Raw genomic sequence first — 26,163 nt, forward strand, 5'->3', positions numbered from 1 at the left:
TGGGTTCGGGCCCCGCGTCGGGCTCTGTGCTGACTGCCAGCTCAGAGCCTGGAGCCTGTTTCAGTCTGTGACTCCCTCTCTCTCTCTGACCCTCCCCTGCTCACGCTGTCTCTCTCTCTCTCCTAGAAATAAATAAAAAATTAAAAAAAAAAAAACACCTTTTAAAAAAAGAACAGACTCATCCCCTGCTCCGGAAGGAGGGTGGTAGATGACTGAATAAAACAAACTGGGAAACTGGGTTAAAGGCTCTGAAGAAGGGGGCGTCTGGGTGGCTCAGTTGGCTAAGCATCGAACTCTTGGTTTTGGCTCACATCATGATCTCATGGTTTGTGAGTTTGAGCCGCGCGTTGGGCTCTGCACTAACAGCGCGCGGCCTGCTTGGGATTCTCTTTCTCCCTTTCTCTCTGCCCCTCTGCCACCCCGAAAAACATAAACTTAAAACAAGAGCTGTGAAGAAAATGGAAAGGTTGCTGAGATAGAAAGGGAGGTCTGTCTGAGGAGGTGAGGATTCTAGGAGACTCTGAGGAGCAGATGGAATGGGGGGTGGAGGCCTTAAGGATGGGGATGGGGAGGGAAGCAGGCCTGCCCAGGCCCAGGCTGCCAGGAACCTTCTCGGAAGCCATCCTAAGAACAGTGGAAAGCTGCACCAGTGCTAGCTTACACAGGCTCTCGGGAAAGCCCCCCTGGCTGCTCTTCGGAGGTGGACTGCAGGGGGTGATGGGGAAGTAGGAGAGCTGAGGGAAGAAAGTGCAGTGGGTGCATAAAAGCCCAGCATCCCTGCCCTTGGGTGGGACCACCAGCTCTTGGTCAGCTCCCAGAGGTCCTGTGGTGAAGCCCCAGGGGCCCACGGGCATCTGGTTGATCATGAACTACTTTTGGCTGCCTTCTCTCCCCTGCCTTACTTCATGCCTTCACTGGTGTCTCCTGGTATCACCTCCCCAGTAAACTGCCTGGTCTCAAATCATCCCCAGGTCTGCTTCTGCAGGATCCTAAACTGAGATGCCTGTCTCTTCCTATCTCTGGCATGAGGTGCCCCCCACATTTGCCTCCCAAGATCCTCACAGCCTGCCAGACCTAGCATGTGACCAACACATAGTGGGGCCTTCACCCAGACATGCCAACGTGGGGATAGCCCACGTCCTCTGTCCTCCAGCTCTCAAGGTGGCTGCCTGTGGCCCTGCAGGGCTCTGTGAGGCTCTGACCAGCAAGCAGGTTCACAGGGGCCCTCTCTTGCATGGGATGGGGGCCATAGCACTCTCTGCTATTAGCCTTGAATCCTCTGGCTTGGCAGGCATGGCCTTCTCTAATCAGGAGCCTGCTCCTGCGTAATTAGATCAGGCCTGACTACAGCCCAGCCCCTCCTCCCTGTCCATCAGGCCGCCTTTGATCTGAGTCTCCAGTAAAGGTTCAGCTCAGGCCTCCAGGTGCCCTTCTATGCGCCAGCATTCAGGATGCTCTGGAAATCAGCTGGGAAAGTTTCTGAAGGCCAGAAGGGACAGGGCGAAAACTGTCGTGCGCGTCCAGTTTCTCTGGGTGACCTTAGGGAAATCTGCAACACCCTGCCCCTCAGGAGAACCTCAGTGCAATGTGAGGACGGGGCTGGGGCTGGAGGATGTCTGGGCAATGTTGAGCTCTGAGGGCTGGGACGGGGTTGGGGGGGTGAGTGAGATGCAGCCAGGGCGGTAGAGCCTGCTCTGATGGCTCCAGAAAATGCAGCTGCACGCTGAGTAGTCAGTGTTGTGTGGGCACTGGCTGGCCAGGCCTCTGGCGTCTCCTTCAGCACCTATCAGCCCCTCAACAAAGGCAATGGCAATAATAGGTCCCATTTATTATGAGCACATGCCATGCAGTGTGCGAGACACTTGGTGAGCTTTACTGAGGATAAGAACCAGGCTCCCTCCCTCCACTGCCCAGACCCTGGCCATCTCTGCCACTTACCAGCTTTGTGAGTTGCATGACCTCTCTTTTCCTTAGTGGGTTTGACTATCAATTGGGGGAAAGAATGGTGCCCGCCTCGTGGAGAGGTGCAAAAATCAAGTGAGCTAAAACATGTAAATTGCTTTCTGGCCAAACTCCTGGGCTGCCTGGTACTTGCCCCGGTAGAAAGGTGGGCATCTGGTGGCCTAGCCCCTAGGTCTGTTGCCTGTGCCCACTGGCCTTCCGAGATGCCCTGGGGAAAGTAAGCACTAAGTCATGGTGTCGCTGACCCTCAGGGCCAAGCTGTGTATATACTTCCTGGGGAGGGGAATCAAGTGCAAGGTGGGCACCCTCACCCCTCCACCCTCGGCCCCCACTCAAGGGCCAGTCCACCTGATTGCTGTGCTGAGAAGGTGAAGCAGGCCTTGCCTGTGGGCTATTGGGCAATTTGTGCAAGGGCCAAAGCAGTTGGAACTACCAGAAAGTCTGTGATGCAGATCTGAATTTGGGAGGGTTTGAATCCAGCCTCTGACAATTACTAGCTGAGAGGTGACTTAACCGGTATGAGCCTAAACTTCCTCATCTGCAAAAAGAAGGCATGAATCTCACAGGACTATACTGATGGTTAAACAAGACAGATCAGGCTCGAGGGTCTGGCAGTTTTTGGCAGAATCCGCCAAGTCTACAGACATCTGCCATGACACTGGCAACTGTAATGCCCAATATTGCCACACGGTGGAGCCAGATAGACACAGATCCCATGAACTAAGCCACCCAAAGTTAAGTGGTGCCTGAACCCCAATCTACAGGGCTTGTGAAAGGGAAGGGTCACATAATCTGCAGAATGCTTGTCTCTTCCACATCTGACTACGTCTGTGTCTTTCATTACCAGAGCCACTAGCTACCACTCCAGATCCCAGTGGCTACAAGCTTGGACTATCGCAATAGCCAGCTGGTCCTGATAAGATCACAGACTGTCAGAGCCAGAAGGGACCTCAAATCTTCCCCCTCACCTGATGCTGAAGTATAGAATGGGTTAGTGATTGTTCAAGGTCACTCACTGGACACTGGATGCTCCAGGCCCAACTTCTCTGGCCCAGCCCTAGTCGAAGCTGTCAGTCTCCAGGAAGACAGAATGCCTTTCAATTCCTTGTAACTGCCTCCCCCCTCCCCGCCTCCCCATCTTAGGGAATCTCTTGGACCTGACTGCCCTTGTCTCTCACTTGCCTTCAGTGGCTGGCTTCTGCCTCACTCTCTGCTTGAATGCCACCTCTCCAGGGAGGCTTCCCTAACCACCTCATGGGGCTAGCCCACGGGTAAGGGTGGCCCAGCACCCATACAATCACTTGTCTCATTTCTACCATCTCTGGTGGATTGGCAGCTGTTATAAGTCCCATTTTACAGGTGAAGAAACTGAGGTCTTGGTGTTTAAATAATTCCTAGGCCACAGAGCAGGTGGGGGAGGAGCCAGGGTACTAGCCAGAGCCTGGTCTCCTCTGTATCATGCCCTATGGCTTCCCACAGCAGGGAGCCAGGCCCTGCCCATGCGGTCTCCCCACTCAGACCACAGCCTCTCCACAGGGAGGGCTGAGCTGTGTCCACTTCCATGGCCCTGTGCCTCACACCATGAAGATGACCAAAATTGCTCGAATGGTGAATGCCTCCTGCCTTGTTGTCAACAGAGGAAGCCCTAGTCTGGGAGGCCGAGGACCTGGGTTTGAGGGTCGGCTCTGCCATGGACTCCCTGTGGAAGCAGCTAACCAGCGGCCTGGTTACAATGGAGGGGTGATAATTACAAGGGAGGGAGCACCAAGACACCTTGAACGTGACTAAAGCAGGACCCCAGGACTCCATTGGGGGGTCATCCTATGGCCTTGGGAGCAAGGGAAGGGGCCCTTGAGGGCCTTGGGCACCTGCATATTGGGACCGTCCTCCTAGGGCTGAGGTTTCAGAGAAACACACACACCCCTGGACCCCTTACCTTCCCTATCCCATCACCTCCTTTCCGCTCCTGCTTGAGCTTGAGAGCTGAGACCCTGTGCTAGACGTGAAAACAGCCTTCTCTCCCTAGACATGGCCCACACAGGCCTTTGCTCTGAGCCAGGGATTGAGGTCGGCCTCCCTCCTTTTCCCACCCAGCACGACAGTGGGGCCCTCAGCAATCCTTGTTCCCCAGAGCTGATGCCCTTTCAAGTGGGTTGGGACCAGCATCCTGTGGACACCTTCCTGCCACCTGCCTAGGTTAAAGGGGGCCACAGCAGGGGGTGGACAAAGTCTACTTGCAAAAAGTTCTCTGCGTTCCCGCCCCCAGTTCCCAATGGACCCACAGTCCCTATGTCCAGCTGGCCCTCTTGCAGGTCAGTATAAAGAACCTATTTGTGCAGCTGCCAGTGGCAGAGGGGCTGGGGGGGGCGGGGCAGCGTGGGCCACGTCCCTGGCCAGAGGGGTGCTGGCAGCGCCTGCTGGCAAAGGTCTAACAGGGACTCAGCAAAGCAGAGGGCAGGTGGGTGGGCTTTCCACCCCGATCCCCAGGCCGCCAGTCCCCTGGGAAAGGCCAGCAACACGGACGCCTTGGAGTTCCCACAGCCAGCGAGCTGTCGGGTCGGCTGCCCCCCACAATCGGCGCCGATGCTGGCGACCATTTCCATTCCTCCAGCCTTTTCTGAGTGGCCACTCTGCACCCAGGCCTGAGCTTGTGGAAGAAAGGGAAGGACAGGAAGTCCCTGTGAAGGCGCTGTGTTGGGTCAGGCACTCTCAGGGTACTTGCACGCATTACTGCCCTAGACCGCCCCCCACCCCCACTATCCCGCCACACGGGTGATGCTGGCCACTTTGACAGGTTTAAAGATGTGAAGTGACTCATTCAAGTCCAAAGCAGACCTAGATGTTCTGACAGTCTGTCTCTGGAATTCAGTTTAACTGTTCAAAATTTTGATCTTGTGTCAGCCTTGAGCCTTAAGTCCAAGTCCATCAGCCCATGAGCTCCTGGCACATAGTAGGTGCTCAGTGGGTACATGCTGAGGAGGGAAAGCACGGCAGGGATTCTATCTCCACTGCTCTTCCCTGTGCCTCCCAGGGAAGAGGAAGAGAAGAGGCTAAGTACCTACTGTGTGCTCCACACATGTCTCGTTCCATTCTCAGCTCCCGGCCGGGTAGCTGTGACTTAAGAGAAGGCTCTGCCATCAACCCGAGGTCACTCTGTCATCAATCAGCAGGGGAACCTGGGTTCTACTCAAGACATCAGGAGTCAGACACAAGCAAAGCAGTGAGTCTACCTCCTGAGCAGGCCTGACCTGGAATCCGACCAGGACCGAGGGTGGGCGGGGAGGCGGGCGGATGAGGGAGCCTCTCCAAATTCTCAGGGGCATCCTGCCTGCACCACCCCCACACTCTGTCTCTGTCTTCTTCCTGGGTCCCCGAGGCAGGGCTGGCTAAGTCCCTTCCGTCCTCTTGGACTCTGTTTTCCCCAGGGTAGGGCAGCCTCCATGGCCTCCATCCCTTCCAAAATAGAAATGGGAAAGGAGGCAAGGAGACTACAGAGGAGTGCCTTTTTGTGGGTCTGCGCGCCCACCCCAGCCCCAAAGCCTCTGCCCTGTCCTCCGTTCCTGGAATCTTTGATTAGTGCCCTCTGTGTCAGCCCCCACTCCAAACCCAAACCCTGTACTGGGCCTGGGTCAAGCCTGTTTGTGGGATAGCCTCCCTTTCTCCCTGGTCTGCCCAGCTGTCCTATGGCAGGTGACAGGGAGACGGGGTGGACTCCCAGGCCAGATGGAGGTTGAAGCTCTGGGCGGGCTGGGGCAGGGACAGTTCTGACCTGATCTGGCCATGGGCCCACCCGCTTATTACCCCAGGTCCTTCTGAACATTGGGCCATTGTTCCAGGCCACAACAGTGGGTGGCTCTGTGGCCCTGGGGCTGAAGAACAAAAACCTGTTTAGCAAGGCACTGCTCCTCCCATGCAAGTTCAAGAATTCGACCAGGATCCTGGCTGGTTTCATGGGAAGAAATGAGCTAAGGGGACAGGCCTGGGCCTAGAGCTGAGAGGGGGCAGTGGGGAGCAAGAGACCCTCAGCCGGCTTGTGGGTCCGCCCCATGTCCCGGGTGCTGCTGGGTAGGAGGGGACCCTGCTGGCCACATGCTGCAGGCTGGCAGCAGACGGACCAGTGGGAGGCCCAGCAGCACAGTCTGGCCTCTGTTTCCTTTGCTGCAACACGGGGGGCCACCCTGTGGCATGAGGTATGCTCACGCTGCCTGTGGGCTCGGGTGGAGAGCAGAGGGCCAACCACAGCTGGGCAGCATAAGGAGGGTGCGTCACTGTCCTGTGGCCATGAGTGACAGCCCAGCTCCCCGCTACTGTGCCCTGCCGACGCAGTGATGGTGCCAGCAAGCTCCGGCTGACTGTGTGCCAGCCGGTCCAGGCACTTTGGGTGCAAAGGCGTCGTCCTCCCAGCAACCCTTGGGGCTAGGCACCATCATGATTCCCATTCAACAGACAAGGAAACTGAGGCACAGAGAAGCAAGAGGCAGAGCTGCCCAGTCATTGCAGAGGGGTCAAGAGCACGCTTCACTCTGCCTCCGTGACAGTGGGCAGTTTGGTTTACAATCTTGTTTCAATGGCCTCAACTTTGTTTGGGCTCAGTCAGCATTTACCAGGTGCCAGGCCACGGAGATGGGAGGCCCCCGTGGTGGGAGAGACCCATGAACAGACACATGTGGTATGGTTAGTGCCCCTCCCATGGCAGCCACGTGCGGGCTACAGGGAGGGCTTTCTGGAAAGTGTGAAGGCTGAGTAGGACTCAGTCCTGTGGTGGGTGGGGGTGGGGCAGGAGATGTGTCAGGTGGCTGGGGCATGGGTTCAGAGGCTGGTGACTCCTGGCTGCACTCTGGCGACGGGAGCCTAAGACTGAGGGCAGGGCTGGTGGGCCAGGCGGCTGGAGAGATGAAAGGCAGGCCACAGGCCTCTGCAGGGGCCTCGCCCATCTGCTGCCGGCCCTCTCCCTCCCTCACAATAGGCCTGCACGTCAACCCAGGGGTCTGCACACGGGCCTCGCAGAGGTCCCTTTGAGAACCTTTGGGTTTGCTGTTTCAACTGGATGAAAATTTAAACTCGCAAAAAGAGACCTTTGTTGGGTCATGTGGTTGGCTGGGCCGTGAGTCCCAAGCCAGCCTGGGCGTGCCTTAGCTCCCCTTTGCCCTCGCTAACACCACATGGAAATCAGAGCACAGGGACCCACTGCTTGGGGGCATCCTGTGCCTGTGGAGGCCAGACCAAGTGACACCTGGCCCCCAGCCCAGCGGGGTGTCAGTCCTCACACAACAGAGCCCTGAAGAGTATGTGTGGCTCCAGGCCTGCCGGTCGGCCACCTGCACAGCCGGGGGTCATCTCGGGCACTGCCATAGCTTCCGGGAGGCCAGGCTCAACTGGTAGTCAGAGTTAAGGCTCAGGACCACCCAGAATTGGAATTCGTCCTGTATTGAATGCCCTCGAGCTCCAGGGGTGTGTCTTTCTCTGCCTCCTTTAGTATTTGGTGACTAAGGCCATCCCTACCCCAAGCCGGCCACACCGCTGCCCCAGAATCCAGAGAAGAGGCCATAAAACATCATCACTAGCTTCTCTTGCCCGCTCCTGCCCAATGACCCCTCATTACCCTGGGGCAATGGGCTGGGGGGAGATATGCTTAGCTCCCTCCAATGGTGGGGGTGGGGAGGAGCTGACAGAAAGGTGCCTCCCTTTCCCAAGCAGGCACCCCTGTTCGAGGCCTGCCTCCCTTCTCAGCTGTGTGGCCTGGGGCATGCCATGTACAGCTAGGGCCTCTGTCTCCCCCTCTGCTAAAGAGGGCTAATAGTACTGACTTCAGGGGTGGCCTGAGATTGAAAAGAGATAATATGCAGAGTACAGAGGAAGTGACCAATAAGGCTAACTAATATCTTCTTTTTCCTTTCTGCCCCACCATCGAGACACACACACGTGTGTGTGTGTTCCTATTCAACCGCTGGCTTTCCAAGAACACATCATCCTTGGAAAGAAAGCTACTGTCCAAGGGGCCAAGGTCAGTCTCCACCTGCCCTGGCTGGGCGGGGACCAGGAGGGGGCGCTGCTGAGGCAGTAAACCCTAGGAGGCATGCGCTGATTTGATGGGTTAGGGCCATGGTTAAACGTGTCAGCCTGGAGCCAGCCTGCCTGGGGTTTGGATCATGGCCCTGCCGCCTGCCAGCTGGGTGACGCTAGATAAGCTGCTTCACCTCTCTGGGCCCTGATCTCCTCTGTAAAACCACAGCGCAGTCTATCTCCCGTGTGTGACTGTAAAATGGAGGCTGGATGGTGGGTCTTGCCTTTGGCAGGTGTTTTTGGAGCACCTGCTCTGGGCGCTGGGGATGCAGCATGAAGAGAACAGGTACAAGCTCCTAGTCTCTCAGAACCGACATCCCGTGAGAGGGAGCGACAGTCACTGCAGTGAGGGAAGAGAGCAGAGGGGTGGCACGATCTGACACATCACTCCTTCTGTGGAGTTGAATATGGACCATAGAGAGCAAGGACAGAGGCAGGCAGGCTGGGCGGGAGGCAGAACCTGGGTGAGGAATGGCAACAGTGTGGTTCCGGGTGACAGGCAGCAGGGAAGACAAGGAGATGAGGTCAGAGTCTGGAAGCATTCCGAAGGAAGTGTTCCTGCCCGCCCCCCGCCGATGTGCTGCGTGGGTGGAGGGGTGTAAAGGAAAGACAAGACTCCAGGGCTTTGGGGCTGACACGGCAGCAGCACATGTCAGTGTTCATGGGAGCAGGAAGGACAGGAGATGCCCCCTGGGGTGGCCGCATGAAGACGTGACACCACCTTGGCCACTCTGTGTCGGGCTCACCTAAAGTGTCTAGAAGGAACATCCTTTCTGTGTGGGGCTGGTGGTCTAGCAGTTGGGGGGAGGACCCTGCTCTCGCCCACAGAAGCCAGTGAGCGGGCGGATCAGAGCCCAGGGGCTCAAGCCTGCTCCACCAACCCCCCCCCCACCCCCAATCAAGGCTGGGTTGTCAAAGGCTTGCCTTCCCAGCGAGATGCAAAAGGGACACAGTCGCCCCACTCCAGGCCCTGTAAGCGCTCGAGGGCCCCTGCAGCAGCACACTTGAAAGAGACAGGGGGTTATCTGCAAAATTCCAATTAAATCCATGGCTTTGATAATTTGATAAGCCACTCTACAGTCGCCCCTGAGTCAGAATACACTGTTACTTGATCCTGTGTTTATGTTTCAGGATGGAGGGGGAGGTGTACTGCCGCCTGGGAAGGTGCAGGCAGCTCTGAGAGAGGGGAGCGCAGGCCCTCGGCTGATAAATCGTCAGCCTGTCAGGCCAGGGTCACCTACGGGTCTGGGCCCTCATGGCAAGCACAGCATGGACTGGAACAGGGGTCTCTTGGCAGGTCCTGGAGGCCGCACGAGGCCAGCGGGGGAGAAGCCCTTCAGAACGGTCTGTCCATAGCTGACCCTACTCCTGAGCCTCAGGTCTGTCTCATGCTGGAGGGCTTCTGGCCATCTCTTGCCAGACCAGCTGTGAACCCGCCCAGGTGACTGGTACCACACGGAGAAAGGGGCAGATAACCCTATTGCCACAGTGACTTGCAGGCAAATAAATGCTTTATGACCCCTCCCTGCAAAAGCCAGGCTGTGATCTGTAGGGTGGAATGTGCACTGAACCACATTCTGTTCTGTTCTACAACTGTCCATGGATAAAATTGCTGAGTACTTCCTTCCTATGAGCCAATAGCACTGACCAGGTGATCTTTCTACACTTGGTATCTCTCTAAGCCCTCTTCACCATTCCATGAGTTCTATGTCATGTTGTGGGGGAGGCGAAAACAGAAATACAGAGAGGTGGAGCAAATGGCCAGAGATCACAGAACCCTGAGTAGCAGGCTCTGACCCCAGAGCCCGGCTCTGCAAAGCCATGCCCGCTGACCAACCAATGCACAACTGTCTCCCACAGCCCAGTTTCTATCATTCCTTGATGGCTTCCTGGAGATGGGCACTGTTGCCATGAGTGCCTAGACGGAGAGGTGAAACAGGACCATTTTGTTTAGCTGACTGGCAGCGAATGCGCATAGAAGCACGAACCAAAGGTGGGCTCAGCGATTTTGCGGCGATGTGCCTGCTACTTTACCCACAGCAATGATCGCTCCCCCTCCTGTGGGCACACAATCACATGGGACTCCAGTGACAACAACCTGGGGGAGGGGGCATCTCTTCTCTCCCCATGGAAGGACAGAGAACAGAAAAGGAAGGAGAGACACTGAGACCATCACAGCAGGGGAGCATCAGGGCCAGATTGACCAGGGACACTGCTGGCATCTCAGGAGACTTGCTCTGTCCTGTGACAGTGAGGGGGGCTGGGCAGGAGCACAGAGAGGGGAGGGCAGAGAGGAACACTGAGAGACATCAGGATTGCGGTCCCCCTGACTCCTTCCAAACCGAGGAGGCAGGTGGGAGGAGTGGAAAGAGTATGGGCCTCTGTCTGAAGCAGAAAAATCTGGGTTCAAGTTCAGGCTCTTGCTGTGAGCCTCTGTTTCCTTATCTGCAATGCAGGGATGAGAATATATGATTCTGGGTGCAAACCTCTCTTATGAGCCTGACATATAGCACGTGCGGTGAGAGTGAACCTTCTCCCTCTGGCAAGAACACACATTTCTATCTCATTTTGTCGTTTACAACGCTCTCAACCAGCCCTCATGTCACTTGAATTTCAGAGATAATCCCTGGAAAGAGCAAGAACAGGGGCTCATTGCTATTCCGTTTTTACTGATGAGAAAAACGAGGCTCAGGGAAGCCATGTGAGGGATCTGCCTTGCAGTTGTGTGGCTAGGAAGCAGCAGCGCTGGGGTGGGAACTCAAGACTGTACATCATATTCTCTGTGGCTTTCAACCAGTCTACTCTGTGAACAAGTAAGTCACTGAGGGGTTTCTGATCGATTGGAGCATTTGCTTGTTTCTTAAGCCCACGGGCAGTCATCAGGGAGGTGGCTTTCGTTGGGCCATGCAAGCGTCTGGGCTGGGTGGTTTTTTCTCCCCCAAAAGGGCCCAGGCCATTTTAGGCTCTTGGTCTTACAGTATGACTGAAAAGAGAAGGGCCCCTTTAGGCAAGACTGCCATGTATGGGTGTGCAGGCTGTGCACTTTACAATCTCCATGAGCGCCATTCACAGAAAATGCAGTAAATGGTGCCCCTGGAGCCGTGTGATGCACGCCCTTGTCTTCAGGCTTCCCCTCCCCATCATCAGATGGCTTCCTTCCTCTTCCCACCTGTCCCAGATCCTTCCTCCATATCTTTCTTTCCCTGCCCTCTGTAGTACCCACCCAATATGCCTCTCTGCCACTCATCCTGGTACTTTAAGATTTTAGGGAGAAAGAGCTATTGAATGGAGTGATCTGTCAGCACCCCCTTCGGTCCTCTCCCCACCCTCTGCCCTGGCCAACATTTTCCCTGCCTTTCTGCTCATCTGCTCCTGGGTGGAAACCAGATTTTTCTCTCTACTGAGAATCTACTCTGGTGAGGATCTGTTCTGAGCAGAGAGGGTGGCCCTCGCAATGGAGTCTGGGCATGTGTGTGAGAAGTCAGCATGACTAGGTGGGTCATCTTGACCACAAGACCCAGAGCAACCTGAATGCAGAGAGAAGAGAGAGAGATCTGCTTGGTTCCCAATATCTCTCCAAATAGGGAAATACCAGCCAGCACTGAGCCACTAAGAATCCAAGACTTGGGTTCAAGCCCCCTGCCTGTCACATTCCCAACCAGCTGTGTGACTTTGGGAAAATCACCTAACCTCACTGGGCCTCAGTTTCCTCCTCTGTAAATGTGGCTACTATTATCACAAACTAGTCCCAGAGTTATTCGGTGGGTGAGTGTTCAGCCTGGACAGCACACACACCCCCCTCCCTAACCCCCCCAAAGGCCTACATTTCATTCGGGGGCTTGGTAGCATCAACAATTAAGAGCAGTGACTGCTAACCTTGGGCATCTGGACAGAGGGTCCATTATATATTCTTTTATCTCATACGCTCCTTACAGTAACCTGTGGGCTAGAATTTGCAGGAAAACCTGCTCCCCAAATGCAGAGACACCCCTACTTGCCAGCTCTGGGGTAAAGGGAAATGATGAGGAACAAGCCTGGGCAACAGCAGTCTGGGGAACAATGGTCCACATACCTTTGGCCCATCCCTCCCCAGCCTGGTAGGCCTTGACAGCTCCCCCTTTCCTGTGGGCCCACATCCTGAGCCTCTCCAGCCTGCCCTCAGCTTTAGCCCACACCTCAAGGCACACACGAGATGACTGAGTTACCACTTACTCTTTTGGGGGGTTGACATCCTCTGGTCGGGCCTCAAAGAACCGGAAGACTTCATCACACTGTGAAATGTGGGGAGGTAGCCGGACAAGTGCCTGTGGAAAGACAGGAAGAAAGGGCATTAGGCCTTATGAAAACCCAAAGCAGGGCCAACTTGGGCTGACAGTGGCAGCAGAGGCCCCGGGCCTGTGCCGTGGAAAACACCGCTATGCAGCCAGCCACCCAACCAGATGACTCATCAGTGAATTAACTAATCAGCTAACATGAAACAACTCTCCATCCATCCCATCAACTAGCCAACCAGCCAATTAACCTACTAACCAACTAGTCAACTAATACAAAGACCTCATCAGCCAACCCCAGTTAATCTATCAACCACCCAGTCAGCAATTCGACCAACTGACCATTCAACTAGCCCATTCACCAACTATACAACCGGCCAACCAAGCAAATCACAATGACCACTGAGCCCTAGGTCTCCGGGCCCCCAGGAGCTGATCATTAGGCATGAACCCTGAACGGATTCCCTCCTGCCCACAGAGTCAGCCCAAGAGCCTTAGCCTGACACCCCAAAGTCTTATTCTACCAGCCTCATCTCCCACCAGCCACATTCCAGACACAGCAGATAGTCACAGTCCCTAAATACTGACTGCACAATGAATTATCTAACGACAAGCAGATAATTCTACCAAGGATAACAGGGGTGCTATGACAGAATCTGAAAGGACCCAGGAAGATTAGCAGAGAGGAGGTTTCAGGAAAGACTGTGAAGCTGAGTTCCGAAGGATGGGTAAGAATTAACTGATCAAGTGAGGATAATGAGACCAAGCCCGGTGATTCCAGGAGCTCAGTGAGCTCAGGGCGGCCTGAGTGCACTAAATGAGGGAGCGGGAGCACCAGCGTGGTCTAGCAGGGCTTTGTTTAGGATCCCTGGCAGAGTGGCATGAGCTGGCATAGAGGGGTGCACAGTATTTGGACAGGCAGAGAGAAGGTGGCCACCGTATGGGGGGTAAGTGTCCAGGGAGGGGCACGTGCCGTCTGTGAGCCTGTCACCCGACAGGGCTGAGAGTGTGCTGCTGGAAAGTGAGGAGTCACAGTCAGAGGCGGTCAGAGTTCCTGCTGACAAGAGCACACACTGCCTACCTTGCAGCCTGGGTCCCCCGGGTCCCCCGACCTGCCCAGTCCAACATGGAGGCCTGGGGGAGCATGAGACCAGGGGAAGCCCTGCTCCTGGCTGCTCGAGTCAGTATGCAAAGAAGACACTGGAATGATTCTTTAGTACGAGCAGATAGGAGAGGTTGCTCCCAAGGCAGGGCTGAGGGACAGGGCCAAGGGAACTCTGGGATAGCACCAGGAGAGGGGAGAGGAAAACCTGGGATGGTGGTATTGCAAAGGACTCCAGGTCAGCAGTCAGCTGAACATGAGCCTGTCACATGCACGTGCCTCCCTTAGCCCCCTTCACCAAGCTGCTTCAGGTGCAATGACCTAATCTGACACTCCCTTTACCGAGCATGCTGGGGCCTCTGTATGGAATCATTGGGAACCTCAAGATGGTCCTCTTGACGGAAGGGTTCATCCTTATGTTACTTAAGAGGAGGTGGGGGCTCATGGAGGCCATGTGACAAGCCCACAGGCCCCGTCAAAGGTAGGAAAGAACTTGCTAGAAGGTCAGCTCCACTAAGTCAGGGGTCTGTCCTGTTGATTGCATGTCACCAGATCCTAGAAGAGTGCCTAGCACAGAGCAGGCAGGCAACAAGTATTTGCCCAAATGAATGAACGAAGAAGAGTTTTGTTGTGCAGAAGCCCAAGAGCCAGTGGGAGTGGGACAAGATAATGGGGGGTGGGGGGGCAGTGGGAGCACACTTGTGCTCTTTGGATGCATCAAGAGAAGTGTAGTGTTATGGAACAGGGAAGCAATTGTTCAATTCTTCTCTGAGCTTGTCAGATAAGCATTCAAGTGTGGCATCGAGCAGTAGGCATCCTACCCTGATGGCCCTTTTGGATGTCATATCTGCACCTGGGCAAGATGAGACAAGACCTGACTATAACACTCTGTAACTCACAGTTGTTCTCTCTAGAGGCCATGGCTTTCCAAGGGTCTCTAACATATCACACATCCACAAGCAGCCAGGAAATAGAAAAGAAAGGAAATGAACACATAGTGGGCAACTACCATGTTTCAGGCACGGTCCTAAGTCCCTTGACTCCAATTATCCAACAAACAGTGAGGGCTTTTCAGTGTGTGCCTCACATGGGGACGTGTCCGGTGTCACAGGGATGAGCCAGACACAGCCTCTGCCCTTGCAAGGGCATGTCTGATAAGGCGTCACTCTGTTTGGTTCTGGAGGTAGACATCATTGCCCTTGTCTACGATGGGGACGCTGAGGCTATTCTGCTAGAGTGCAGAATGAAGCCTTGTGCTCAGGAGGTAGAATCGGTACAAGTTGCACCAGACTGTTCAGGTTTTCATTTAAAATACGTGGCATGTACTGTTTTCTGCCCCAGGAAGGGTGGAGGGAAAGGGAGAAGAAAAACTGAGGAATGTGAGAAAGAAAAAGACAGAGACAGAGAGATGGAAGGAGAGAGACAAAGAGACTGATAACAGACAGATGGAGAGACAGATATACAGAGAGGCAGAGAAGCAGAGACAGACAGAGACGGGGGATATCAGGCCTGTGCACAGCAAGGGCTCCTGGCAGGAGAACTTGGGGGCTGGGCTGGGCAGGGCAGCAGGGAAACCATTACCAGGGACCCGGGCCGTGTGCACGCTTGCTGCCAGGGTGACCTCCCTGAAAGGAAGAGGGAAGGGAGCCAGGGCAGGTTTCCAGCGGGCCCAGAGCGCCAGCGCCCTCCCAGCTCAGCACGCTGCCACCCGCCCCCAGCACAGCCCCGGGCCAGCCAGCGCTCGCGCTGCCCCAGCAGCGAACACAGGGGCTCTTCATGCCGACAGAGACCGGCATTCCGGGGGCAGAGGACGTGTGGGCCGTGAGGGCCTCAGACAAAGAGCCCTTTTGGTCGAACCACCGTGGCATCTTTATTTAACAGAGAGCCCCGAAGGGAGCCGCATTGAGGGCTCATCCTGATTTCAGGCTGACAAGAGGCTCCCCACTCAGGGCAGCTCCCATCCCTGCCGCCAAGCCCAGATCTGCCAAAATCATTTGGCAGGAGAGCTGGCTGCCGAGCAGTCCAGTCCCCGAGGCCTGGGCTGGCAATGACTGCCAGAGCCAGGAACCCCCCAAATCCAGCCACTCTGAGAGGAGCAGGTGGGAGCCATCGATGAGTGTTTTCAAGGGCACCATGCAGGCCTAAGATTCTGCCACTGGACATACAGGATTTATGCTATGGGGTGGTTAAGTCAGGGCCTCAGGGCCAGCCAGACATCTGTTTGAGCCCTAGCTCTACCATTCATGGACTGTGTCGTGCTGAATGTGTTATTTGCCCGCTCTGAACTCAGTACAGTGGGTGCGACACGGCACCTATTAGGAGACTAGGCGAGATCATAACTAGGAGGAGCCTAGCACAATGCCTGGCATGGAGTAAACACTCCGCAAACTGTAGTTGTCGTCCTATTGTCTTTGTCGCCGTTGTTCTCTGGATGAATGGAGTGAGGCATACCAGAAAGAAGACTGGAATGGGAGTCAGGAGACCTCAAGTCTAGTTTCAATCCTGCTCTTATATACTTGCCCATGACCTTGGACAACTCACCTCACCTCTCTGGTTGTCATTTCTTCTAGGATAAAGCAGACTACCTATGGAATCTCAAACTATCTCACGAAACACCACTTGGATGAGATAAAGTGAGTTCTGTGGGCACATGTGAAATAGTGCCTTGTAGATGACCCAACCCTGCTCTTACAGATCACCATGATCATTAGTATAGCAAAGGCTCTGAGAAATTGTGCAAGGAAGAAACCTGTAGAGCTTTGTTCAGATCAGCATTTATTAATAATCATGACATGCTGGGGGATTGGCTCATGTAATCATCACATTAACTCTCAGAGATGGGTATGACTATGATTCCAATTTTAAGAAGAAGCAACTAAAGCACAGAGAGGTTAAGTGATTTCTTAAGGCTGCACAGCCAGTAAGTAGCAGGATTTCCAGTTAGGCCATCTGAGTCCGGAGCCTGTGCTCCATCCAATCTACTGGTCTGCGCTGCCTCCAGCACTACCCACAGGTCTCTGATGGTGGAGCGAGTCCTCCAACAATTCCTACCGACAGCCCACCATACACAACTGGGACGAATCCAGGCTACAGACATTCTGGTTTCCTCTAGCTCTAACAGTCCATGGTTCCGGCACAGCAAACAGCACCATTACTAGTGAATTCAGTGTCTGACCTATCATTCTGACTGAGTCCTTCTTTGTTTAAAATCTTTTTGTAAATTAAAAAAAAGTTTTTTAATATTTATTTTTGAGAGAGAGAGAGAGCATGTGCACTCAAGTTGGGGAGGGGTAGGGAGAGAGAGGGAGACAGAATCTGAAGCAGGCTCCCAGGCTCCAAGCTGTCAGCACAGAGCCCAACGCAGGGCTTGAACTCATGAACTGTGAGATCATGACTTGAGCCAAAGTGGGACACTTAACTGACTGAGCCTTTCTAATAGAGCCGTGGTTCAGATTAGGTGGGAAGAGCTGCAATGAGCATGACCTCATAGCCCTCAGTACCCAGGGAGGGAGCGGTGCCTTATGGGGCTGCCTAGAGTATGCAGGCCCCCGTCCAATGTCAGTTGAGCTGATATCAGTCCCTCTCTGACCTTGCCATCCTTTGGTCCAGCGGGTCTCTGGACTGGCTGAGAGCAGATATGGAGAAACAAGGCAAGGGAAGGAGCCAAGGGCAGTGGGTGCCTAGGGATGGGGGAGACTAGTGAAGACGTGCTGAAGAGCCATCCAGGTTTGCCACCAGCCAGTCCCTCCAGTGCATCTCTTCCCCAGTCCTAACCTGCCCTGAGGTCTCTAGCTCTTGGCCTGCCCAACCATTTTCTGGGAGCCAGTGACCTGGGCCACCATTTGGCACCGTGTCATCATTCTAGAAGACACGGCTTCAGATAAGGGAGACTGGCTGCAGTGCATGCCTCTGAGACCCCCACCCAGACACTGGGCACAAGCCTGGATTTTCGGGTGCAGAGGCACAGGAGGCGGCCCAGGCAGACTGTGCTCAGACTTGCTTTGAAATGATCCCCTTCCACGAAGCCCGCCACTCTGGGTACTGTCTGTCCAAGGACAAAAAACAAACTTCTACACTTGGCAAAACAACCGTGGATGCCCTGCTCTTTCCAGGGGATCAAACATTTTCCTCTTTTTATTATTCTTTTAAATAGTTTATTGTCAAGTTGGTTTCCCATTTTCCTCTTTTTAGTAGCATCATTTTGATTTCTTAAAATTTTTTTTTTATTTTAAAGAGACAGAGTGCAAGCAAGGAGAGGGGCAGAGAGAGGGAGGGAGAGCATCTTAAGCAGGGTCCACACTCAGTGTGGAGCCTGAGACAGGGCTCAATCTCACCACTGTGAGATCATGTCCTGAGCCAAAATCAAGAGTCAGACACTTAACTGACTGAGTCACCCAGGTGCCCCAGGTGCATCAGTTTCACTTCTAATTAATGGAGATCTTCTGGGTAAAAGCCCAGGGACTTGGGGTCGGATGGGGATGTGACACAGGGGACTGGAGTCCTGCCCATCTGGCCGCCCACCCACTCTCTGCCCCCATGCACCCCTGGGCTGCCTCTAGCCTGCCTGGACTGTGCCTCCTGGATCCCTATCTAGGAAGCTGGGAGCTCATAGAACTTCTGTGAATTGGCATTTCAACACAGGAGTTCTCTTTCTGAAGGATGCAGCTGCAAATCCTTCTGAAATGGAAACGGTGTCTAATTCATAGCATTTAAGCCATTTCACAAGGGATCCTAGTACATCAGGGCCTCAGGGACGTGTCACCCTCCTCAGAGTTTTCCTCTGCTCGTGTGTGACTCTTGCATCTTGTCATCAGATGCTGGCTGGACACCCACGTGAAGCCAGGCTTCCCACTTGTTACCAAAAACCAGAGATAACAGACATGGCCCTCCAGTTGCTCCTGGTCCAGAGCAGGTGGGCACACAGCAATCACCCTCCTACAGAGGACAGGTGTGCTGCATGGAGGCAGGCACAGAGTTCTTTGGGGACTGGAACAGCAAGGGTAGGCAGCTTTCCCTGGGGAGTCAGGAGTTAGGAGGGGCCTCATGGGAGCTGAGTGCATCTGCAGGAAAAGGACGAGCAAGGCCCAGGGGTGGCAGCCTCAGCGACTCTGGCTAGTTGGGAGCGGCTGCGCTCCTGGTGGACTGGACTGCAGAGCATGGAGGAGAGGCAGGCGCCGAGGCCTGAGCAGCACCTTGAATGAGCCCACAGAGGGCCCAGCCCAGCACTCAGAGGTTCTTGTGGGCGATGGGGCTCCTCTGAGGGTCTTTAAGGAGAAAAGGACATAATCAGCTTTATCCCAGGCTGGAAGTCCTTTGCCTGGGTCTATCTGGACTAGCAGAGATGGAGATAGTCTATCAGTTGAGTTCCCCCAGAGCAGCAGCCCCACTGGGAGGCATGAACAGATCAGTCTTCTCTCTGCCTTCGTGTCCATCAGCAACATTCCTGACCCAGGCCAGCCTTAGAATGGGGGCCATACAAACACAGTCTCCCTGTATCTAGGACTGAGTATAACAGTAAGTCTTGGTGGTTCTGAAAGAAGTATGTTTTGGTTGGGACATGAACCTTTCTCTTTATTAAGGTGAGAGCCAATGATCGGCCAGGCATGGCAGGAGGGAGATGCCTGGGGCTGAGAACCGCCTCCCAGAAATAGCCTCAGTTTTCAAATCTGGCAAGTGGGAATAAAAATGAACGCATCTGGTAGATGTGGAGGATCATGTGGGGAGATCTTTACTCCTTCAGGGGGAGATCCTGCCCTGTCCCCCTCCCCCAGTCTGACTACAACCAACCCTTCATGCCTCCCACAAAGAAAGCCATTGATCCTGAAAACAAGTATATCTTGGACAGCTGAATAAGAGAAGCAATCTCAGCTTTTTGGACACCAAAAAAAAAAAAATCCTAGTTGCACCCACCAGGAAATGGAGACTTGTATAAACGTCATTACCACGGCAAAGGGTGAGTTGATCATTCTCAAACACTCCCGCTCACTGCCCCCCACCCATCCCCTGCCCTGGGATATTTGTTTTATCCCCTAGACAAACACTGCAAACATGTATTTCACACACAGGAATGGGGTAAATGGAGTCACTTATAAAACTGTTAGTCCGAGCGCCTAAAGTATAGCTCTAGCTTGTTAGCGAGATGAAAGTCTTCGACGTTTTGAGGCCACAGAACCATTAAATATTAACCGCATAACCATGTTGCCCATTAAATTAATTTATGGAGTTAAAGAAATGCCTTTGGAACCCCTCTTGATAGACACCCAGCCCTCAAGTGCCACATAAAACAATCACCCGGCTGGTGCTCGGTAAATTTTCCGTGACGCTCATCCAATCTGCCCCATATATGTTTAAAGTTAACACTGAGATTGGCGTTGTGAAACCACCACTGGGCAGAGGGACTGGCTGGCCGGCGAGGGCAGGGAGCCCGAAGTCTGGGGAGGTCTGCTGCGCGGTCAGACTTTCCGCGTCTGAGTCCTGGCAGAGGAGCTGGCTCTGTGCACAGAGCCAGCTTCACAGTTTTGGGTGCATTTGAAAGCCCAGCAAATCCCAGCCTGGGAGCCCGTGCTGGCTAGCCATCCAGGGAAGACGCTGCCCAGCCAAGCAGAGCTGCATATGGAAACTGGAAATACAAATCCCAGAGGTTCCCAGCAGTGTGTCTAAGGACGGACATGAACGAGGGAAGGGCTGGCCATGCAGTAGATGGTACATGGCACTGACGATGGACTTCACGGTGGGGGTCAGTGATGGTGAGTGAAACCTGGATCCTGAGTGGCCACAGACTGGACAATCAGGAGGCAGGGCTGTGAAGCACCATGCTGGGTGGCAGTGGCCATGGACCGTTGCTGGCTTATCCCTTATTCAAGGTCTCAGACAATCATACCACAGGTCCCAGCTTTCTAGTTCCACAGAATTAAAGGTCACTTCTGCACTGCCCTCCCCACTCCGTGCCCCCGCCCACCCAGCCATTTTCAGTAAATCACAGCCTGTCAGACGGCTGGCTGCCTGGTGAACCCATGACATTGCTCCTTGTTGCCTGGCTCTGAGCTGTTCTTGTCTGTGCTAATCAGGTTAGGAGGCCCGTCCTCTTGCAGACTTCACTTAAATGGCTCCCCCGGCCACCAATTGGGCACCACTGAGGCCCCAGAGGCCCCTTGAATCTCATCCTCATTCAGCAGTCCTGTTCAAAGCCTGATCCCAGGAGATAAGATGTTATCAGTTTCCTCCTCCGGATGGCCCAGGACACGGCATTTCCACAGAGCCCACTGCAGATGCCTCAAGGCTCCACCAACTCCAGGAGGCTGCGGATGATGTGAGCCATAAATCCCCGGCTGGGAGAGGCCTCCCCCGCCTTCGCCCCCTCCTCCATTAGCTTTGCCCATTTATTTAACTTCTTAGGAGAGGAATAAAGAGAAACGAAAGCTCAGGCAGCAGCCATCAATTGAACTGGAAATGGCAAATGCTCTTTAAAGAGAAAAATGAATATTGATCGGAAGAAGAGGCGCTTCTCATGTAAGAGCATGCATGAGCAGGAATTCTCTTTAGGTTAAGGCAGACAATGTGACCAATTATAATAGGCACAGTCACAAAATTGAACTTGGGTTGATGGAGACGATATGGGAGTGTTCGTCTTCCTACAGGCTTGGGAGCACCAGTTAATACCTTTAGCAACTTGATTCTTGTTTCAACATTTTTTTGACAAACACAGTACTCCTGAATCGTAAAACAGTGCATCAAGGGAGCCTGCAGCAACAAATGTGTGTAGGGACAGGGCATTTTAGAAGTTATAAACGCTATGATACACATTCTCTTGTGCAGCCCCTTTCATGAACCCTGCAAGAGAGTTTTCCAGATGAGGAAACTGGGACTCAGAGAATTAAGGAACTTGCCCAGAGTCACAGAGCTAGTGAGGGGCAGTGGGATTTGATCCCAGCTATGCTCGCTCTAATGCCAGCATTGCAACTATCCCATACTTGCTTCTCCTCAAGGGGCTTGAGTCAGACTCCACAGTAGTTTCATTTAACTAAGAAATCCCATCGCCATTAAAGCCAGTGGTAACATTAAATTGTTTACGCCTTGTAATAATAATAATCAAAAGCCGGCATCTTCTGAATGCCTTCTCTCTACCAGACAGTGTGCTGGTGCCCGGCCTGTGTCAGTTCCTTTCACCCTCACAACTACCTTCTGTGGAGCTACTGTCCTCCTCCCTATTACACAGATGTGAACACTGAGGCTCTGGGAAGTTAAGTAACTTGCCCAAGTTCATGAAGCTAGTGGGGGTTTTGAACCCAGGCAGCCTAGCCATCCAGAGGCCACATGCCAAGGCCATTTTCACTGCCGGGGTCCTAGGCTCTAATCAAAGTGGAAAGACAAATGGAGTCTGTTTCATGACATCACTGTCACTCTCCCATCTGTTCTTTGGCTTTGGCTGGTTTTTTTGTTGCTGTTGTTTATTTATTTATTTTGAGAGAGACAGCGTGAGCAGAGGAATGACAGAGAGAGAGATTGAGAGAGAGAGAGAGAGAGAGAAAGAGGGAGACAGAGAAATCCCAAGCAGGCTCCAAGCTGCCAGCATAGAGCCCGATGCAGGGCTCAAACTCACAAAACTGTGAGATCATGGCCTGGGCCGAAACCAAGAGTCAGACGCTGAACTGACTGAGCCACCCAGGTGCCCCTGGCATCAGTTGTTTGATGCCCCTGCGCACACACACCTGTGTGTCTGTGTGTGAGTGTGAGCACTTGCATTGATAAAAAGGTGTATGCAAACATCTGTAACGAACAAGGCTTCTGTGAATAAACAAATATGCATTTCAGATATTTCAGATGCTACTGAACTCAGAATTGGTTCCAACAACGTCCCAAAAGGAATTCAAAGAAACAGTTCTGTGTCCCGCAAAAAGTGCCATACAGAATCCCTTCAGCAGGAAACCCCTGAACTGAGCTCCCAGCGGGTGGAAGTGATTTAAAATAGCGTTCTGTAAACACAGACATGTCCCAAAAGAAGTCTCAGCTATGATCCCTAGGCCCATGTACCCCAGGGGGCGGCCCAGTCATGAGTGACCCCTACCCGAGAGGCAGTCAGACCCACCCCTCTGGCCAGAAAATGCCAGGCATCAGGATGCATCTGCTAAACCACAGCAAAGAGTTTTATACAGATGGCCCTCCTTCACAGATGGACAGACTGTCTGGCAGACGGACCGGTCCCTTCCCCACCTGCAGATGCACCCTTACCCGGCAGTACTCGTCAATGGGCTTCAGCCTCTTCACAGCTACATCTCGGATGTGGCTTCTCCGGAAGAGGATTTTGCCTGGAAGAGAGACACACTTGTGAGCTGGCTATTCAGGGGAAGGCTGCCATGGGACCTGGCACTCCTACACTCTCATTCCCCTCTCCCTCAGCTTCTCAGCATTTTAGCTGGCTACCAAGTGCCACCACCTCTGCCCATTGTCAAGAAAACAAGAGAGGAGCAGTCACCTCTCCCAGGGGGCAGGAGGCGCCCGAGGCTGAGAGCCCAGGACCTCTGGGGCCCAGGAGCAGCCCCAGAGGCTGCCATCTTGGCCAAATCACCTTGTCTGGGTCTAATGGCAGGATCAATGCCCTGATGTGGGCGCAGCTCCTGAGTGACCTCACAAATAAATACAAAGGACGGCTCAACCCACACGCCCGTGTTTGGTTTTCAGGCCCATCCCTCCTTGAGAAACCGGCATTCCTTCCTGCCAGCCAGGCAGGAATTCCTATTCTTAGTTTAGGTGGGTGGTGGCTATTTCCAGGGCGGGCACAGGCCAATGCCAAGGGAGCATGGCCGCCCCAGCCTGACTTTTCTCCAGCTTCTCTGTACACACAGCCTCTGGCAGGGCAGGCCACTGTGCAGATGGGCTGGTACACCCCTCTGCAGGTGCAGGCAAGGCTTACAGGAAAGGCCAGGCCCTCTAACCTTTCCAGCAGGCTCTTCTGAGCTAGCTGAATTCCATTTTAACAACCAGATCAATGCATAGTTCTTTACAGCTGGTTCAATTCAGAGTTTGATCTCCTCAGTCTGACTTTCAGTCCTGACACAGTTGACATTTCTATGCCCCATGGCCATCAATGTTGAGTCAGTGCCCCCTTTTTATCATTTATTGAGAGAGAGACAGAAACAAGAGAACATGAGCTTGGGAGAGGCAGAAAGAGAGGCACAGAGAGAATCCCAAGCAGGCTCCACACTGTCAGCACGGAGCCCGATGCGGGGCTCAAACTCAAACTGTGAAATCATGACCTGAGCTAAAACCAAGAGTCTGACGCTTAACTGACTGAGCCACTCAGGCGCCCCCAAAGTCCCCTTTTTATTTTTTATTTTTTTTATTTTTTTATTTTATTTTTTATTTTTTTACAAATAGTTTATTGTCAAATTAGTTTCCACATAACACTCAGTGCTCATCCCCACAAGTGTCCTCCTCCATGCCCATCCCCCCTCCCCCCCACATCCATCAGTCCTCAGTTTTTGTCAGCATTCAAGAGTCTCTCATGGTTTGCCTCTCTCCCTTTCCCCCACCATTTCCGCCCTTCTTCTCCCCCTTGTTCCTCCGTCAAGTTCCTCCTAATCCTCCTATACGTGCAAACATATGATATTTGTCCTTCTCTGCCTGACTTATTTCGCTCAGCATAACACCCTCAAGGTCCATCCATGTTGCTACACATGGCCAGATTTCATTCTTTCTCATTGCCATGTAGTATTCCATGGTATAGATAAACCACATCTTCTTGATCCATTCATCTGTTGATGGACACTTAGGCTCTTTCCATGTTTTAGCTATTGTGGAGAGTGCTGCTATGAACATTGGGGTCCATGTGCTCCTATGCCTCAGCATTTCTGTATCCCTTGGGTAAATTCCTAGCAGTGCTATTGCTGGGTCCTAGGGGAGTTCTATTGTTAGTTTCCTGAGGAACCTCCACACTGTTTTCCAGAGGGGCTGTACCAGTTTACATTCCCACCAACAGTGTAGGAGGGTGCCCGTTTCTCCACATCCTCGCCAGCATCTAGAGTTCTCTGATTTGCTCATTTTAGCCACTCTGACTGGCGTGAGGTGGTATCTCAGTGTGGTTTTGATTTGTATTTCCCTGATGAGGAGGGATGCTGCCAAAGTCCCCTTTTTAGAAGGCCTTCCTTGATTGGCCGAGCTGGGAGTAATCTTCCTCTTTCCAGAACATCCACATACTTTGTCCATTCCTAAGGCACTCACCTCATTCTGCTGTGTGTGAGCCCCCTTCCGTCAGGGGCCTGTCTGACACATCCTACATAGCCCAGCCCATAGCTATAACAGGCATCTGTGTTCAAGCCTGCCCAGTTTGCCTCTGGAAGGCCTCTCTCCTCCATTCCCAGTCCTTGTGGTGTTCTAACCACACTCCCTGGCAACAAGAGTAGGCATGTGACCCAGCCCAGCCAACCAGAGTCACAGTGATTGGCTCAGAGATGGGCAGGGGACCCCATCTGAGCCAATGAGGGCCAGTTCTGAGACTTCTGCTGGAGGTTTTTTTTTCCTCCCACAGTTGCTGAGCTGGTGGGATGAAAGCCTGGAGCTTCTAGTGGCCATATTTATTACTGCCTGAGAAGGAAGCCTGCCAAGAGAAAGGAACTGTGCCTGGAACAAAGTTGGTGCTCAGTAAATGCTTTCTGAATGGTTGAAGAGCAGAGCAAAGAGACAATGAACAGCAGATTCCTTTGATATCATTTGAGCAGCTGGATATAGCTGTTGTGAACCCAAGATCTACCTGGTACTTTTCACATGTATGAAACAATAAAATTATTTTTTATTTAAACTAATTGGAGATGTATTTCTACACCTGTATCAAGGGAGTTCTAATTAAGATAACTGCCATTGCATGTGAACAGATATGCAGACTACATGTCAGTCCACTTGAGTTTCTTCTATCAAGGCTCCAGGGAAGTACTAAGCATTGCCTTGGTTTAGGTTGTTTCCCCAGAGGCAGACCCAGAGATGAGGCATGTAAGTGGTTTACTTGGGAGCAGATCCCAGAAGATACCAGGAGGGGAATAGAAAGGAAGACAGGGAAAGGAAGGAGGTATTACCAAGCCAGTTCATCCCTATGGGTAGCCACAGCTCAGGTCTGTTGGGAATAATATGGACTGTACCTCAGAGGTATCCCAACCGAGGTGAGGGGTATTTATCACCAGCTTCCTGCTTGTGAGCATCTGAGGGTGCCAGAACATCTCTGGGACTTCCAGCTGAGTACGCTCCTGTGGCTAGAACAAAGCTCCCAACAGCCTCTGGAGACAGAGGTGAAGGGTAGGGGACCTGGGAAGCCCATAGCCTGAGTTCCTGGTCACCTCAGGTACTGGTCACCAGCTCTTCTCCAGTCAGACAGTGGCGCACCTAACTCATCTCATGTGTGACCTGCTTCCCATTTGGGCCCCTCATTTCCCCACATTGGGTGTGACCACCTCCTTCCTCCCCTTGGCACCACACACTCCACTCAACATGAGGCTTTGCATACAGAAGGCGCCCCATAGGTACTTGCTGGCCCATTCACTTCCCTCTCCTGGACTGTCCCTCCAGCTCTCTTTCCTCCCCTCGTCTCTGGATCCAGGCAGACGGGCCATCTCCCTGTCAGAGGGATGACACTGTGCAGACTGGACAATGTCATCAAGATAAATCAGCTCTGCCACGTGTGCCTTTTGAAAGGAGATAAAACGTGATTTATCAAGACACTGGAGACGGCTTCTTTTCCTTGGGGGAAGATGTCACAGATTTGGTATTCCTGGATTCTTT

The 26,163-nt window shown here is 53.3% G+C and overlaps 1 protein-coding gene across 2 annotated transcripts in view; it reads right to left on the minus strand.

Annotated features, from left to right (window-relative positions):
• SH3PXD2A (SH3 and PX domains 2A) overlaps positions 1 to 26,163 on the minus strand; it is a 232,485-nt gene that overhangs the window by 89,163 nt on the left and 117,159 nt on the right. For both annotated transcript variants that reach the window (XM_077748467.1, XM_077748468.1), the window contains exons 4-5: positions 22,627 to 22,703; positions 12,238 to 12,329 (exon numbers count right to left, since the gene is read on the minus strand). In XM_077748467.1, the coding sequence (XP_077604593.1) occupies positions 12,238 to 12,329; positions 22,627 to 22,703 (169 nt within the window). The remainder of the gene's footprint in view (positions 1 to 12,237; positions 12,330 to 22,626; positions 22,704 to 26,163) is intronic.

This window comes from Crocuta crocuta, unplaced genomic scaffold, assembly GCF_008692635.1.
Source record: "Crocuta crocuta isolate KB4526 unplaced genomic scaffold, BGI_CrCroc_1.0 scaffold619, whole genome shotgun sequence".
Lineage (NCBI taxonomy): Eukaryota > Metazoa > Chordata > Mammalia > Carnivora > Hyaenidae > Crocuta > Crocuta crocuta.